Below are 16,764 nucleotides of genomic sequence, written 5' to 3' on the forward strand. Positions count from 1 at the left end.
ACAATTGATAAGTGCTCTTCATCTTCATGTAGGTGTGTTTTATAAGTGATCCCTCCTGGGCTCTGCTTTGAGTGGGTGGATTTTCGTAATACTCTCAAAAAGCTGACTGATTGATTCCTACATGCTTGCATACTGGAATGTCAATCCCACTAACACATCAACCACCTAAGCAAAGGAAATGTTGAGGAATTAGAGTGGAGCAGAGTTCTCATACTTTCGAAGATCTGTTGGTTGTTCAAAGTGTGTTAAATGGCCGTGACAGCGGAACTGATTATTAAAGCCCACATCATTTTGCATGCCCACCCACTAAGCATGAATATTAATAGGATTACTGAGAAGCCAAGGAGACTTATAAGTAGACCTGGTAGAAACCTGCAGTTCTCTTTTCCTGCCCTCCCAAACTTCGGTCCTGATTTTCCCATAAATCCCTGCTGGATAAGACTAAGCTGTGATAATTGGTTTGTCTGAGATCATCACCAAAATGAGCGGCTCAATATGTTCCGTCTTTCATCGACTCGTCATTCAGCTCATGAGGACTTCCTTCTCTGTCGATGGAGGTGTATGTGGTTTATTAAATGTTATGTGGGAACACATACGCTTATCTCTGCACACACTTTGTCCTATAGGTTGCATTGTTTTTCTGATTCCTTTGCACATCCCCCTAATTCCTCCTAAGACATGTTGATTAGTGCATCGATCTTTTAATCAATAGTTGAGTGCTATTCATCAAACCTGCAATGCAGTAACTGCGGCAAGCTCTACATACATGAGTGTGAATGTGTGTGAGTGTGTGTGGGATGGGCTCAGTAAGTGGATGTGATTATCTGCCTGTCCGGGCTGCAAATCCAGTTGCAGGGAAGAGGGGAATAAATACTCGCTATCAGAGAGCCAGATAAAGAATTGCAGAGAGGGAGAGAGACTTTTTAAGGCTTTATGTTGCACCAGCGGATCCAGCGGAAAACCCGGTTAAGTGAGGAGAGAACAGGCAAGACAAAAATAGTTTTGTAGGCTTTGATAGCAGCATGTAACAACTGATTTTCCAGTCGAAAAAGCAATTTTAATAAAATATTATGTGTTTCTTAATGCAATATTTCAAGAACGCCTGGAGGGAATTTCGCAACAATAAGCACAAATTTCCAATTGGACTCAAACTATAAACAGATTATTATTGGAGATTAAAGTTTATGGTCACAAAACACAATGTTAGCCATAACTCAATACATATGACACGTTTTAAACAGTAATAGCATTAATAGGGCATTCTGGACACTAGGTATTTAACATATTAATTAACTGGTTTGAAAGGCTTAGGTACGAGGCAGTTATTCTAGTTTGAATTGAACTTCGTTTTAAGGAGTACTGCTTACCATACAGACCCTATTAACACTTGCTAATTGACACTTGACACAAAGTACAGCTGTGGCTGATGCAAATGTCATTGTCTTACATGTGCTTATTCATTTTTTGACCTGATCCTGTTCGGAATAAAATGCCAAGTCCTGAAATGTCATGCTGTCACCGAAGTGTACATAATAAATTCTGAGTAGGACTTGAATGTCCAAGGGCGAATGTCCACATAGCGTCCTATTTTTTCAAGTGCCAGCCTCTTTTTTCTAACAAAATGAGAGTGCATTCCAATGTGGTTGCCTCGAGTAAAGTGCTGCACTCAACGTTGTTGTTTCTGAGCGGACCACATATTTTTTGCAGTTGCTTTTTGTTCTTGTATTGGAAATGTGAACATAGCAGAAAACAATTGGAAAATGTTTTGACTGTATCGCTCTATCCAAATCTCATGACAAAAAAACTTGAAAGCTAGGATACCCGGCCCGGAGGAAGCCCGGGTCCCCTTCTGGAGCCAGGACCAGAAGGAGGACTCGCCAGCGAGCGTCTGGTGGCCGGGCTTGCCATGGAGCCCAGCCGGGCACAGCCCGAAAAAGCAACGTGGGCAACACCTCCACTTCTCCGTCCCGCGGGCCTACCACCTACGGGAAACAACGATGGGGTCGGGTGCGCTGCCAGAAGGGTGGCAGTGAAAGCAGAGGGTCTCGACGGACCAGACTCAGGCTACAGAAGCTGGCTTTGGGGACGTGGAATGTCACCTCTCTGGGGGGGAAGGAGCCGGAGCTTGTGCGGGAGGTGGAGCGTTACCAGTTGGATCAGGTGGGGCTCACCTCTACGCACAGCGTCGGCTCTGGAACCTTACTTCTTGATAAGGGTTGGACTCTATTCTTCTGCGGAGTTGCCCAAGGTGTGAGGCGCCGAGCGGGTGTGGGGATACTCAAAAGCCCCCGGTTGAGTGCCGCTTTGTTGGAGTTTACCCCAGTGGACGCGAGGGTCGCCTCCCTACGCCTGCGGGTCATGGGGGGGGAAAACTCTGACTGTTGTGTGTGCTTATGCACCAAACAGCAGTTCAGAGTATTCGGCCTTCTTGGAGACCCTGAAAGAAGTCCTGTATGGGGCTCCTGAAGGGGACTCCTTAGTCTTGCTGGGAGACTTCAATGCACACGTGGGCAATGATGGATACACTTGGAGGGGCGTGATTGGGAGGAACGGCCCCCCTGATCTGAACCGGAGTGGTGATTTGTTACTGGACTTCTGTGCTAGTCATGGATTGGCCATAACAAACACCATGTTCGAACATAAGGATGCTCATAAGTGTACGTGGTACCAGAGCACCCTAGGCAGAAGGTCCATGATCGATTTTGTTATCGTATCATCGGACCTGAGGCCGCATGGTTTGGACACTCGGGTTAAGAGAGGGGCGGAGTTGTCAACTGATCACCATCTGGTGGTGAGTTGGGTCGAGTGGCGGGGGGAAGCCTCTGGACAGACCTGGTAAGCGGAAACGTGTAATGCGGGTGAACTGGGAACGTCTGGAGGAGTCCGAAGTCCAGGAGGCCTTCAACTCACACCTCCGGCGGAGCTTTTCAGGCATCCCTGTGGAGGCTGGGGACATTGAACCAGAGTGGGCGGTGTTCAAAGCCTCCATTGCCGAAGCTGCGGCGGGGAGCTGTGGTCTCAAGGTCTTAGGTGCCTCAAGGGGCGGTAACCCTCGAACCTCCTGGTGGACACCGGTGGTCAGGGAAGCCGTCCGACTGAAGAAGGAGGCCTTCCGGGATATGTTATCCCTGGGTACTCCTGACGCAGTTGCAAGGTATTGACGAGCCCGAAGGGCAGCAGCCTCAGCCATGGCCGAGGCAAAGCAGCGGGTGTGGGAGAAGTTCGGAGAAGCCATGGAGAAGGACTTTCGGTCGGCACTAAAGTTGTTCTGGAAAACCGTCCGACACCTCAGGAGGGGGAAGCAGGGAACCATCCAAGCTGTGTACAGTAAGGATGGGATGCTGTTGACCTCAACTGATAGGATGTTAGGGCGGTGGAAGGAACACTTTGAGGATCTCCTTAACCCGACAACTCCACCCTCTATGTTAGACGCGGGGCTGGAGTATGAGAGGGGATCAAATCCAATCTCACGGGGGGAAGTCACTGAGGTAGTTAAACAGCTCCACAGTGGCAAAGCCCCGGGGGTGGATGAGATCCGCCCAGAAATGCTGAAGGCTCTGGGTGTTGAGGGACTGTCATGGTTGACACGTCTCATCAACATTGCGTGGAAGTCGGAAACAGTACCGAAGGAGTGGCAGACCGGGGTGGTGGTTCCTCTTTTTAAAAAGGGGGATCAGAGGGTGTGTGCCAATTACAGAGGCATCACATTACTCAGCCTCCCCGGGAAAGTTTACTCTAAGGTGCTGGAAAGAAGGGTCCGGCCGATTGTCGAACCTCAGATTGAAGAGGAACAATGCAGTTTTCGTCCTGGTCGTGGAACGACGGACCAGCTTTTCACTCTCGCAAGGATCCTGGAGGGGGCCTGGGGGTACGCTCATCCGGTCTACATGTGCTTTGTGGATTTGGAGAAGGCGTATGACCGGGTTCCCAGGGAGATACTGTGGGAGGTGCTGCGGGAGTATGGGGTCTCTACTCAGGGCCATCCAATCTCTGTACTCTCAAAGCGAGAGCTGTGCCAGGGCTGCGCTTTGTCACCAATCCTGTTTGTGATATTCACGGACAGGATTTCTAGGCGTAGTCGTGGGGGAGGGGGTCTGCAGTTGCAGTGAGCTAAGGATTGCACCACTGCTTTTTGTAGATGATGTGGTCCTAAGGGCTTCATCGGTCTGTGACCTTCAGCACTCACTGGATCAGTTTGCGGCCGAGTGTGAAGCGGCTGGGATGAGGATCAGCACCTCCAAATCTTAGGCCATGGTTCTCAGCAGGAAACCGATGGACTGTCCACTTCAGGTAGGGAATGAAGCCTTTCCCCAAGTGAAGGAGTTCAAGTATCTTGGGGTCTTGTTCTCGAGTGAGGGAACAATGGAGCGTGAGATGGGCCGGAGAATCGGAGCAGCGGGAGCGGAATTGCAGTCGCTTTACCGCACCGTTGTGACGAAAAGGGAGCTGAGCCAGAAGGCAAAGCTCTCTGTCTACCGGGCCATCTTCGTTCCTACCCTCACCTATGGTCATGAAGGATGGGACATGACCGAAAGAACGAGATCGCAGATACAAGCGACCAAAATGGGATTTCTCCGCAGGGTGGCTGGCATCTCCCTTAGGGATAAGGTGAGAAGTTCAGTCATCCGGGAGGGACTCGGAGTAAAACCGCTGCTCCTTCGCGTTGAAAGGAGCCAGTTGAGGTGGTTCGGGCACCTAGTGAGGATGCCACCTGGGCGCCTCCCTAGGGAGGTGTTCCAGGCACGTCCAGCTGGGAAGAGACCGAGGGGTAGACCTAGGACCAGGTGGAGGGATTATATCTCTTCACTGGCCTGGGAGCGTCTTGGAATCCCCCAGTCAGAGCTGGTTGATGTGGCCAGGAAAAGAGAAGTTTGGGGCTCTCTGCTGGAGCTGTTACCTGCGCGACCCTGACGGAAAAGCGGGAGACGATGGATGGATGGATGGATGGCTCTATCCAAATCCCAATATCTTGCACAGAACCATAATCAACACCTATTTGTTAGAGCAGATCGGCCCGGACGGACACTGAAAGTTGCTGCCGGTTTATATTGTACTTTTATTCGCCCTTCTGCTCCACAGCAACACATGTGAGGGCAAGAATCTTCCATTTGGTGCTCATGGTGAAAAAACAATATCAAACCAATAGACAGTAGCACAAATAGATAATAAATAGCAATTGGGCAATGCTACTCTGTCATACAACAGCAGTGGTACATTGTCAAAATGTCATTAAGGGGCTTTTTGTTGATGAATAGCTGGGATGAGCCTCTGCCCAGTGCCTTTTCAGCGCCTTTCTACAATAAAAAGATATGTGGACACAAGGGCTTAACCACATGCCATGGCATTTAAAGGTGTACCAAAGTCATGGAACATCCAATTCACCCACATTGCTGGAGAGCCTTTCCACTACCAAGTATAGCAAAATGAACAGGCCATGTCACTCAATTTTTGGATGGTATTAAAAAGATTTGGTCATAAAACAAAATTCTTACTGTTACTGTTCCTGTTTCTGGTCAGACTGTGTTTCAACTGCCTGACAGGGATGGTTCAATCAGAATGAATTCATAACAACTCATGACTCACAGCACCCAAAATATGGAGACCCGTATTCTTCTGCATCCCACTGATTGCCTTTCTTAATGGTTCATCAATTAGTTTTGGATAATGAATATGCAACCTTGTTTGATTTCTAGCAATATGACTGCCATTGGATCTCCAGTATGACTGCTTGTTGCCTGCCTGTATGCACGTGGGTGTAACAGCATTCAGTTCACTTTCCGTTTCTTGCTTGTTGCTCGCTGAATAACTGCTAGGACATCAGAAGCAACCTACGTCAAACAAATCCTACCTGCCTGTGCATGTTGGTGAGGCCTGTCAGCCAACAGATGCAGTTGTTTTCGACCATATGGGGACATCTCAACACGCTGTAGACCTTGATGTAACTCCGTTGAGATTGTAAGGATAAAAAAACACATTAAGCTCATTCTCAACACCTTGGGTATATTAAGGTCATTTCTCTTCACCACACATTCAGGGATGATTCACACGCTGAGATGAGTAATGTTGTGTGTGTAAGAGATGGTGGAATATCCTAATGATAATATATCGCAGTCTAGATTAGATAGTGTGAAATTGTATCCTCCTAAAATTGGATCATTTTTCCATTTAGTTTGGATTCTACTTTTTTATTAACAGATTTCAGGACATCTAAAACAGATCACTTTTTAATCATAAACTACTGCTTATTTTCATGTTACCCTCTTCTCATCAAATAATAGAACCAACATGCAAATGTTATATTGTTGCTTTCTTATTTGATCTTACTTATAATTATTTTCTAAATATCTTCTAGTAGTAACTTATAAAGCTGTGCCCTCTCTAAACTTTCTTGTAGAAAGAGATGGTTTTTTTTTGCTTTTTTCAATATTAAATTGCTGCTGTTGTGCATTTAGCTGCTGATGGGAAGCAACCGCATGGCTCCCTGGTTTATACCAGGGAGAAGCTATTTGCGCTAACGCCAGCTATCATATTGTTGGGAACAATGTCTATCCCCAATCGGTCGATGGATACACAGGATGCAGGGTAAACAAAGAGAGGAAGGAAGAGAGCTGGGTCCAGATTTGTGAAGAAAATAAGATACCCCCCCAACCCCCCTCATTATAGGCAACATAAGAAGACTGGCTAATGGAATGGACAACCTGATGAAACAAATAGCATCAAGAAACACTCTGTCCGTGTCTTATTATGGCTAACTTCAAAGGTGGTTTTAAGGAAAATCAACCTTATTAGTGACTTTATTTTTTCCTTCAATAAATTAATGTCCAAAAGTAATATCTCTTATGTATACTGTCTGTTTCTTTTTTTACAAATAGAGCAGGCTTTGCAGTATTGGCAGCAGAAAAATGCAACCAACGTGTGTAACATACGCAAACTGACTGCTTTTCAAGATGCTTGTTGGTTGTGATAACCTGCACTCTAGATGTGTGATTTCTGCCTGAAATATTCATTGCACATCTATCTGAATGTGATCCCAGAGGGGGCCTGCTGTCATTACGGGCTCATTTTCTTTGCCAATTTCTTCCTATTTCTACCTTGTGATGACATTTGGAAATAAGGGGGAGGTGGGGTGTAATGGAATGTTTCCGTTGGGCTAATGAAAGGTGTGTGTGTGTGTGTGTGTGTGTGTGTGTGTGTGTGTGTGTGTGTGTGTGTGTGTGTGTGTGTGTGTGTGTGTGTGTGTGTGTGTGTGTGTGTGTGTGTGTGTGTGTGTGTGTGTGTGTGTGTGTGTGTGTGTGTAGGAAGAGAGTATTTAAATGTATAAGAGAGATTGTGGCATATTTGTGTCTACATCACATGCATATTAGAATTACCATCTGTCTCTCTGTGTGCCTTTGTTTGAAGGCTTGTGTCTCCATATGTGTGTGTGGGGGCTTTTGTCTCATATGCCTTTTTTAAATGTGTGTGTTATTGAGCTCGGGGATGCGAACACAGTGGAGTGGTGATGTCTGGGAGAGCGAAACAAGAGAAAGAAGGGGATTGATTCAGAGCTTTAAATAACACACTCTTTTCTCCTCCAGCTGAGTCCACCAGACACATGTCTGCCCCACACGTCATTCAATTCACCAACTCATACCATCACAGCCAGTGTCTGTGTGTGTCTGTGTGTAAAGCCCAAGTACTCAGTAAGTCCAGAAACAAGAGGATTTTTGACAGAAGTAAATTATTGCCTTTTCTATCCTTTCCTCCAAAGTTTGTAGTGGGCTTGAGGCGACATAAATAATAGTTCTTGCTAATGAATGGCAGTTTTTCCACCTCCAAATTGGGTCATTTGTCCTCTTTAAAACATCAGTGGAAATGCCGTATGCAAGTTTTCCTTTTTGTTTGGGAGAAGGGATTGCTCTGTTTTCTTCTGATAAACTTCTCAAATATAACTTTTCTGAAAAGCAATTGTTTATTAGTTCCTTTTCTATCTAAGGCTACTAAAGTGGATGTAGTCACCGTCACGTCAACTAATGGTTTGAGGACTACAGTTTTAAAGAGGACATATTCTGCTCATTTTCAGGTTCATATTTGTATTATGATCCTCTACTGTGACATGCTTTAATGTTTAGAAAGGTCTTTACTTTTCTCATACTACCTGTGCTGCTGCACCTCTTTTCACCCTCTGTCTTAAACCAGAGACCAGTCTCAAAGGATTGATAGGGCCTCTTTAAAGCCTTGAGCTTGCGATTTAGACACGCTTTTTTTTTTATGGGATCGTTACATACACTTTATATACATGGAATAAATGCTTTACTATCATGACACAGGCAACCACACTGTCATGGTTATATCTGCCAATATACAGACAGTACCTGGAAGAAAAAGCAAAAGTCACAAGCATGCATGCCATTTTGAGAGCTCACCTCCAGACTCCTCTCCTTCGGTATATCTGCACTGTAGTTGCATGTTACCAGGTCCTTTTCCAAATAACTGATCTGTTGCAGCCAGCATATCAAGTGAGCTGCTGGGGGCTGTACATTTAGCAATTACCATGTAGCTATTTTTCCCTAAAGCTAGCTCTACAGCAGCCCTGCAAACCCATTTGTGTTATTTCAAAAATATGCCTCTCTCTTTGTTAGCAAGATATCGAATTAATGTAGCTGTTTCCTGAAATCTTTCAACAGGTTTTTTTATCCTATTATGCTTCCATTGTTGCTAACGAACACAAATTGTAATTTCTGTCAATTCCTTTGGCTTCTGACACGTTGACAATATGTATGAAAGCAGTTTTAAAATTAGACATAATACAGCATCAGAGTTTTGGAAATCAAAAGTTTTTAAAGTATTGGTACCCTTACAATCAGCTTCCTCTGCTGTGCTCTTAAACAGAAATTGGCTGTCTTTTCTTTCCCAGTGCTGGGTGGAACATGGCTGCAGTAGGATCTTACTCTGAGGTGAGATAACTGCTCTATGGGGACCATTTAGTGGCCTGCTCCTGTGAGACGATGCTACGCTTATTGTTTTCTCAAATTTCCATTTATTTGTTCACCCATCCATCAACCCCCTAATTGGTCTCCAGATACTATCAGACTGCTTATCCAGTCATGGTAGCTTTGGTGGCAGGACGAGCAAAGCAGGGACCCCTTAACTCCCAAGCTAAGGTGCTTGTGACATGGAGTTTAGGATGCAATGCCGGTCAGCTGGTCAGTCCACCACTTTTGTCCGTACTAAAATCTATTCACATCCAAATATACCTACTACATTCATTTGACCCTTCCGTCTAAATCAATAACTGTATTCTAACAGCACGGGAGGGTTTGCCACCATACATTTGAGATTTGTGCTTTGAGTGAAATGTTTGATGGATAGTCATGACATTTTGTACTGACATTCATGTCTCCCTCAGGATGAATTCTGATCATTTTGGTGATCCGCTGACTTTTCCTCCAGAGGTCAACTTTTTTACGCTTTATTTTTTCTGCTTATTTAAAGAAACATGTCTTTATTATAGCATTTCACTGGTTTAACATATGGAATGATCAGATGGTAGTTGAGATCTATGGTAATTTTTGGCAAGTTTGAATATATTTGTTTCTTTTTTTTATTACAAGCAATGCTCTTTCCCATAATCTAATGTTAGCATGCTAACACCATAAAGTAAGACGGTTAGCACATTAACATGTATCTTGATGGACAGGAACAGCCTGCCAGAGCCTCTTTACATATTTTTTGTGTTTCCATGTCTATGTCTGATAAAGACAAACAACTGCCTTATGACTGTAGAGAAAACATTTCTTTGTACCAAATTCAAATGGTTATTTCAACTATGCTCAGTGTTTTTCGAGAATCAATTCATGAGAAAATGCCCCCTCAATTAGCAAAATCCATACTTTCCAGCCACAGGGGAAAAAACACAATTTTGAGCTGGTAGGCTGCAGCACTGCAGGAAAAAAAACAGAGTGAACACTGATGGGTTCTTTGCAGCTCATTTGCAGCGTGTTTCATTCATTTGCATTATGTCTAGGTTGCATATTGCTAATGCTTGTGCTATGGTGTATTTTGTTGCACTTTCCTGAATTTCCTTACCAAGGAGTTTTGCAGAGAGGACATGAAATGGTTGGAAAGTGGATGTCATAAGTTATTACTTTCCAAAATATAGAAATGTAATCTAGTGTTAGGTAGTGTGTTTCAATCTATGGATAGAGGGAGGGTGAGGTGGGGAGTGAAGGGACCCTGAGGCAGAGTTTGTTATGCTGTCAAATACAGATCCATCTACACTGCACCCTTTTATTTTTTCCTCGCCTTCTCTTTTTGCTTTCAGTTTCTGCGCTCTCTCCCGTTGTCTAGCAGTGAAATCCTGTGTTATTCTGAATTAGTTGATGTTTTAGGCGATTTCTAAGAACAAGGGCTACTATAGGCAAAGCAAGGATTGCAGTTTTGGAAACAAATCTGCTGAAACCTCCAGCAAAGCACATTCTCTCCAGTATAAAGAATTAATTCTTGGAAGCCCTTTTTTTTCCCAAGAGCTAAGTGAGAAGATTGATTCCCTTTCACAGATATGAATGGTATTGAGAACTGAAACATTTCTTAAATGAGTGAGTCAGTCTAATATTTAGTTTTGGGGGGTCCGGTTAACAGAAAATGGTTTCTTCTTTAAAAAATGGGTCGTTTAAAAAGAACTTGGTATAAATGAAAGACTTATGACAAACAGAGAATTGAACGAGATCACATTTTTGCTCAGGCATCTGGAGAAAAGCCTGAACCCAATCATTTTGAGATGAAATGTCTAACAGTTATTTTTGGTGTATTGATTTCTTGTTTTGTTTATTTCTTTAAAATGCTTTGCCAATGATGAATCTCCTTTTCCTGTTGTGTTTGACTGACCTGTTGCAAGATTAATGACAGTCTGTCCTCTTACCTTTGGCAGGTATCTGGATCAAACCCAGCCGAACATCTAGGATGAGGGAGAAGAGGGCTGACTTTGTGACAGGATGCCTGGGAGGAAGGGTAATTGCAGCTGGTGGTCTAGGTCAGCAACTCCTTTCCTTTCCCATTTACAGTGTGATTGTTTCTGTCAATTAAGTAAAGCGTTGTGCTTTGAACCAAGAAGGAAAAAGAAAGGAAGGAGACAGAACAATCGTCCTGTGATTGATTTCCAATGTTGCAGGCCCCTGTTAAAAGACTTTCTCCATCTACTCTGGAGGAACATCAAAATATTGTCTATATCAATGTCAAAGACCTAGAAATCCTACGTTTTATAACTAAACAATGTCTTAAAAGGCAATAATAGGGCGTCTTTCATTAATAGCCTCTTGGAAGACCGCTATGTCTTGCAGAGGGAGGGAAGTCATAGGAATCAGTAGCCAATTTTTACATTTTTCCCATCCTGGGTAATTTGAGAAGAACAGAAAAACATTGCATGTACAAAACTGTCTTTTATTTAAGTAATGCAACCGTTTTAACTCCGGTAAGAAGAAGAGGAAGAATATATTCTTAATCGTCCTGCAGAGGGGAAATTTACATTCTGCATTTGACCCATCCTAATGTAAGGAGCAGTGGACTGCCAGGGGAGCAGAATACCAGAATACCTTTTTTCGTCCCACAGAGGGGAAATTTTCAACAGAGGGGACATCTTCAAAGCAGCGTAGGGAACGGTGCCTTGCACACCTCCGTAGCACTTGGTCTTTCCGTAACTTGAACTGGTGACCTTCAAGTTCCAAAGTCAAGTCCCTTTGGACTTTGCAACCCCTGTAAAAAGGGTTATATCATGTTCCCAGATTGGTTGTAGGTTTTTTTTTCTGTTTGTCAGCAGAATATACCTGCACAATTTTCATGAAGCAGGAAAAGCCAATAAATTGTTGAGCAGATTTGAATCATGGGTCACCTGGGGAAATGACCTTGGCTTAATCAGATTTTAGAAGACAGATTTTAGGTGTCCTTTATATTTTAACTGCTTTATTTTTGCAGGGTATCCTCACAGTCATGGCTCACCTGACGTCAGATTTGACTGGACACAAGAGTGCCACGTCATTGTAATAAGTTGAAGGAATACCTAGCAGACCTTGCAAATGACATGCTCTATCTCGCAATGTTAATGGAAATTTAAAACAATTTGTCTATCCATCCTGTCATAAAGATATGGTCCAACTTTTTAATGGTTTCTTCTTTGCTTAGAATACGCCCATCCACCAAGTTCCCTGAAAATCAAGCCTGTAGTTTTCCAAGAAGCCTGCTGACGAAACAAAAACCAAATCAAATGGACACATCGCCCTTGGTTGAGTTAATTAGACAACAATGGATTTTCAAATTGAAGGTCATATTATAAAATGTACAGCCAGTGATCATTGCCTTGTAGATAATTGCAGTCCATTACAAGTCTCCTGTAGCTTTGCCAAACCTCATTAGAAATGTTTCCAAGCTAAAGATGATGTATGGTCTGACTTTAGAAAACTCTCTGAAAATTCATTAAAGGAGAAAATGCAAGAAAGTGAATTGCCCCTTTCAACAAAATAACCAATGCATCTTTTTTATAATGACATTATAAACTAAACATAGGCTGAAACATATGCCTCTGAAACATACTGCCATATGTTTCTGCAGAATTACTAAAGCAATTACTGTCACTACTATTGCTAGGTAACTCAAAATAGTTCTCATGGATTGTTTTTTACTGATTAATGTGCTACCCCAATACTTAGAGTTGGCTTCAGCTGATAATAAAAAGTCTTACCACGGTGAAGTTGTCAGTGCCAACAACTGTGATTAATCACACACACACCAAACACAAGCACTCACAACCAAATGAGTTTTCTATTAACGTTCCATTTTCTCCTTGACTGAGCTGCATCTGTTAAAGTAAATTTAGTATGGAGAGAGACTGAGCAACGCTACAAATTAATTAAAGGTCAGCTTTTGTTCTGGATGACATGCTTGTTAAGCAAATATTGACTCTCTCTTTCGGCTACTGCTTGCATCAGCAAATAACACACATACAGTTAATACATACACACACACTAGAAGTTGTAGAATGAAATATATTGACGGATTTAAAGGCCATGGATATCTGCATAATGGATTTTACACAAATAGCCTACATTCTACAGTATTAATAGGAACCATTTTACTATCTTAATCAAAGTTGCAGTATTTTGTCATCTACAGTATATACAATTTTAAATGAATCAGAATGAACATCTTTTTTTTTTTATTGTAAAATAAATGAAACTACAATATTGTCTCTCTGATGTTTTCTAGTGGAAGCAGATTATTCTTAGAAAATGTATTCCTTCCCATGGCGTTTTTCTGCCGCTATTCGAAGCTGTAAAACTGGAAGTCTTTAACTGGATATGTCGTAAAGTAGTCTAGAACAGAAATGGAAATGTAAAATGAACATTTAACTCTCTGTGTCACTTAGATTTCGAAACAAACAAATGATCTAAAGAATAAATGTTAAAATGCATTTAAGGCAGCACAGTGCTCTTGACAAATAGTGATTGGATTTTTCCATTGGATTTTAGAATATTGCAGGAAATCAGGTCCGTGGCAGACACATGTTTGGCCTTCATATATTAACACAACAATGTGAACATCTCTTTAGCTTGTGTTAACCACAGACCTTATTTCAGGCATCCAACCAATAACATAAATTCAAATACTTAATGAAATAATAGACTTCAAAGTGACAGAACATGAAATGGTGAAATGTTCACTCATATTCTATTTTACGACTCATTCCTTCACAACTTTATTATTATTGTGGTCCCATTTATATAAGGCACAGTCAGTTGCATGACACTGTTGCAGATGTAGACTTAATACACTTAAGCAGTTGTTTTTCTCTGTCGGCAGCTCAGAGTGACAGACAGTAATGTTATGTGTGTGTGTGTGTGTGTGTGTGTGTGTGTGTGTGTGTGTGTGTGTGTGTGTGTGTGTGTGTGTGTGTGTGTGTGTGTGTGTGTGTGTGTGTGTGTTGTGAGATAAAGAGACTAAAGAACGCCAATCTTGTCCTGCTGAGAGAGACAGTTGGAGATTCAGCATGCAACCACAGAGCGAGAGAAAGGAAATGGATGATTGAATGAGATACACAGCGTGTGTGTGTGTGTGTGTGTGTGTGTGTGTGTGTGTGTGTGTGTGTGTGTGTGTGTGTGTGTGTGTGTGTGTGTGTGTGTGTGTGTGTGTGTGTGTGTGTGTGTGTGTGTGTGTGTGTGTGTGTGTGTGTGTGTGTGTGTGTGTGTGTGTGTGTGTGTGTTTGCGGGCGGGCGGGCGGGTGTGTGTGTTAACTAACATGACAATGACACAGTGAAGGAGAGTGAGGTAGATATGTTTTTCTTTTCTCTGTGCGAGTGTCAGCTGTGAGTCTGGCTCACCATCTAATCCTCGGGGATATTTTTGGCTTGTGAGTCATGGCAGGTTTAGAGCACATTTCCAACGCTCTGCCATTTGACTTGGGAAATAAAAGAGGAAATACACTCACAGGGACCAAAGAGCATCTTTAATGCAGTTATGCTACATGTATAGATACATGCACATATATAACTGTACAGACTAGGATGCTAGTCTTTGCATAAGTAATAGTTATTATTCTTTATATAAGTGAATTTTTTATTATAAAGCAGCTTTAATCTGTAGTCTTTGTAGAGCTATCCAAGGGTTTTGATACTGATTGTCATAACATTTTTAAAATACGCTTCTTTCCTTTGTTTTGATGGTTCTAAGAACCACTGGGTCATATGATATCCCCGGATGGTTGATGAAAGTGTCTCAATAGGATAAATATTAAACCCTAAGACAACTTTAGGAACCTGATTCGCCAATCTTACAGTAGAATTGTCACAGTGGCAGTAAAATAATATCATGAAACAATGGATCAATTCCCATCATCCCTTATAAGTCATTTTAGATGAATCATTCAGGTGCATTTGATTGACATTTAACAAGACAATGACAATCATTGAAATGGTTTTACCTCCCCTTAACTTATGTTTATCTCCCATTTATTTAAATATGCCATATTATGCTAATTTTCATGTATATTGTGTGCCTCTACTATGGCATATTTAGATGCTTTAATGTTCAAAATCTTTTTATTTTTCTCATACTGCCATACTTCTCTTTTCCCCCTCCGTCTGAAACCAGAGCTCAGTCTGCTCTGACTGGTTAGCTGGCCAGATCTGTTGTTATTGGTTGATCTCTTAGAGAGGTGTCAGAAATGTCCCATGACATAAAATGTGTTTCATAGTAATGTCGCCATGTTCCCGGGAGTAAACAAAGGAGTCCAATGGAGGCGTTTCAGGAATGTTTGGGAGAGAAACTCCCTCTCGAGTGAACACGAGGATTTTAGCCTTTTTGGGACATTTACATGCACAAAGACCTATACATGAAAGGGAAAACCCCAAAAAGCTTAATAAGGCCACTTTAAAATTAAATGTATTATACAAAATTTGGTGTAAGGTCTGACTGCGAAAGGAATCCTTGCGAATTTAGGAAATCAGTACACAACAATGGTAGACGGTGTTGTAGGTTCAGGCATCGTGACTAAAAAGTGAATAATAACAAATATTCCAAAATAACTCATTGAACACACTGATCATCACAGACTTTAGTTTATGTATCGTGACTATGTACAGGAAGTCAAATAGTGAGAAAGGGAGAATAGGAAGTGCTCAACCAGAGCAGAATCAAGGAAGAAAATGTGAGACGTCAGAGTTAGGCAGGGTTAAGTGTCATGATATTGGTTTTCATGTATCCTGTTTTATTATGAAATGTATTTTCTCCTCCTCCTGTCTTGTTTTACTTTTTCCCGCCTTTGGAATTGTTTGCTCTGCCCTGATTATTTCCACTGGTGTGTGATCTCCTTGCTGCCCTTGTCGTTACCTGCCCTCTCCAGCTGTGTCTTGTTAATGTGATTAGTCTGTCTGTGTTTCTGTCAGCTCATCATTGTATGCATCACCTTTCTACTTGATCTGTTTCTTCTGGTCAAGGTTCCTGTCAGTGTTTCCTGGTTGCTAACTGAGGATTTTGCCCCTTGTGTTTCCTTGCATCATCCTAGTTTTCGCCTCGTTTTGTTTTGCTTCTTACCTTTCCTGCTGTTTGGTACCAGCCTTAATTTTTTTATAAAGCTTCCTTTTTTTCTGGTTAAACTTGCCTCCTTTTTTTATAATGCACTTGGGTCCAGCCTTTGTTACCCTTTCCTAACCCTGTGAAACTAAGGGCTATACAGTAGAAGAGGATTATTTTTAAGAAATAACTAAAAATAAGTAAGAAGAGAAGGATAAGCCAGAGGCAAAATCAAAAAAGAAAAGTCTTTGCTTACTAGAAAAGACAGTTGCGATAACAGCAAACCATAATGGAGGTAAAGAGGAGAGGAATGAAGGTCAGGAGGAGAGAAGGGGCAGAATGGAGAAGGAGAACTGGCATGACGGTTCTTGGCGATAAATCAAAGCAGCGACAGGAAGCCTTTGAGCCAAAAAGAGCAGCACAGAGAGTGTTTCCAGCGTGAGTTCTGTCACACGTTGGGGTACTTAGGTGTGTCTGCATAGAGAACGATAAATGAGCCGAGGCCTGAGAAGACCCAGATTGCTTTGAAGATGCCCCGTTACTTTGTTCTTCCAACAAAATGATGATAGAAGTCTTCCTAACACACACACCGCATACACTCAACAGTACATATCATTTAGGGAACTTGCTGTGATGTTGGTCTCTATGGAAACGGCAACAACTTAGTGCTGGCTGATGTATAATGACAGTGAGAATTTCACCTGAGATGAAAGAGAAACAGGGGGA

The 16,764-nt window shown here is 42.4% G+C and overlaps 1 protein-coding gene across 1 annotated transcript in view; it reads left to right on the forward strand.

The window, feature by feature from the left end:
- Nucleotides 1-16,764, forward strand: part of LOC134871092 (kelch domain-containing protein 8B-like) — a 150,701-nt gene that overhangs the window by 122,340 nt on the left and 11,597 nt on the right. Inside the window, exon 4 of the mRNA XM_063893691.1 lies at nucleotides 10,910-11,011. Coding sequence (XP_063749761.1) covers nucleotides 10,910-11,011 — 102 coding nt within the window. The remainder of the gene's footprint in view (nucleotides 1-10,909; nucleotides 11,012-16,764) is intronic.

Source organism: Eleginops maclovinus, chromosome 1 (genome assembly GCF_036324505.1).
Source record: "Eleginops maclovinus isolate JMC-PN-2008 ecotype Puerto Natales chromosome 1, JC_Emac_rtc_rv5, whole genome shotgun sequence".
Taxonomy (NCBI): Eukaryota; Metazoa; Chordata; class Actinopteri; order Perciformes; family Eleginopidae; genus Eleginops; species Eleginops maclovinus.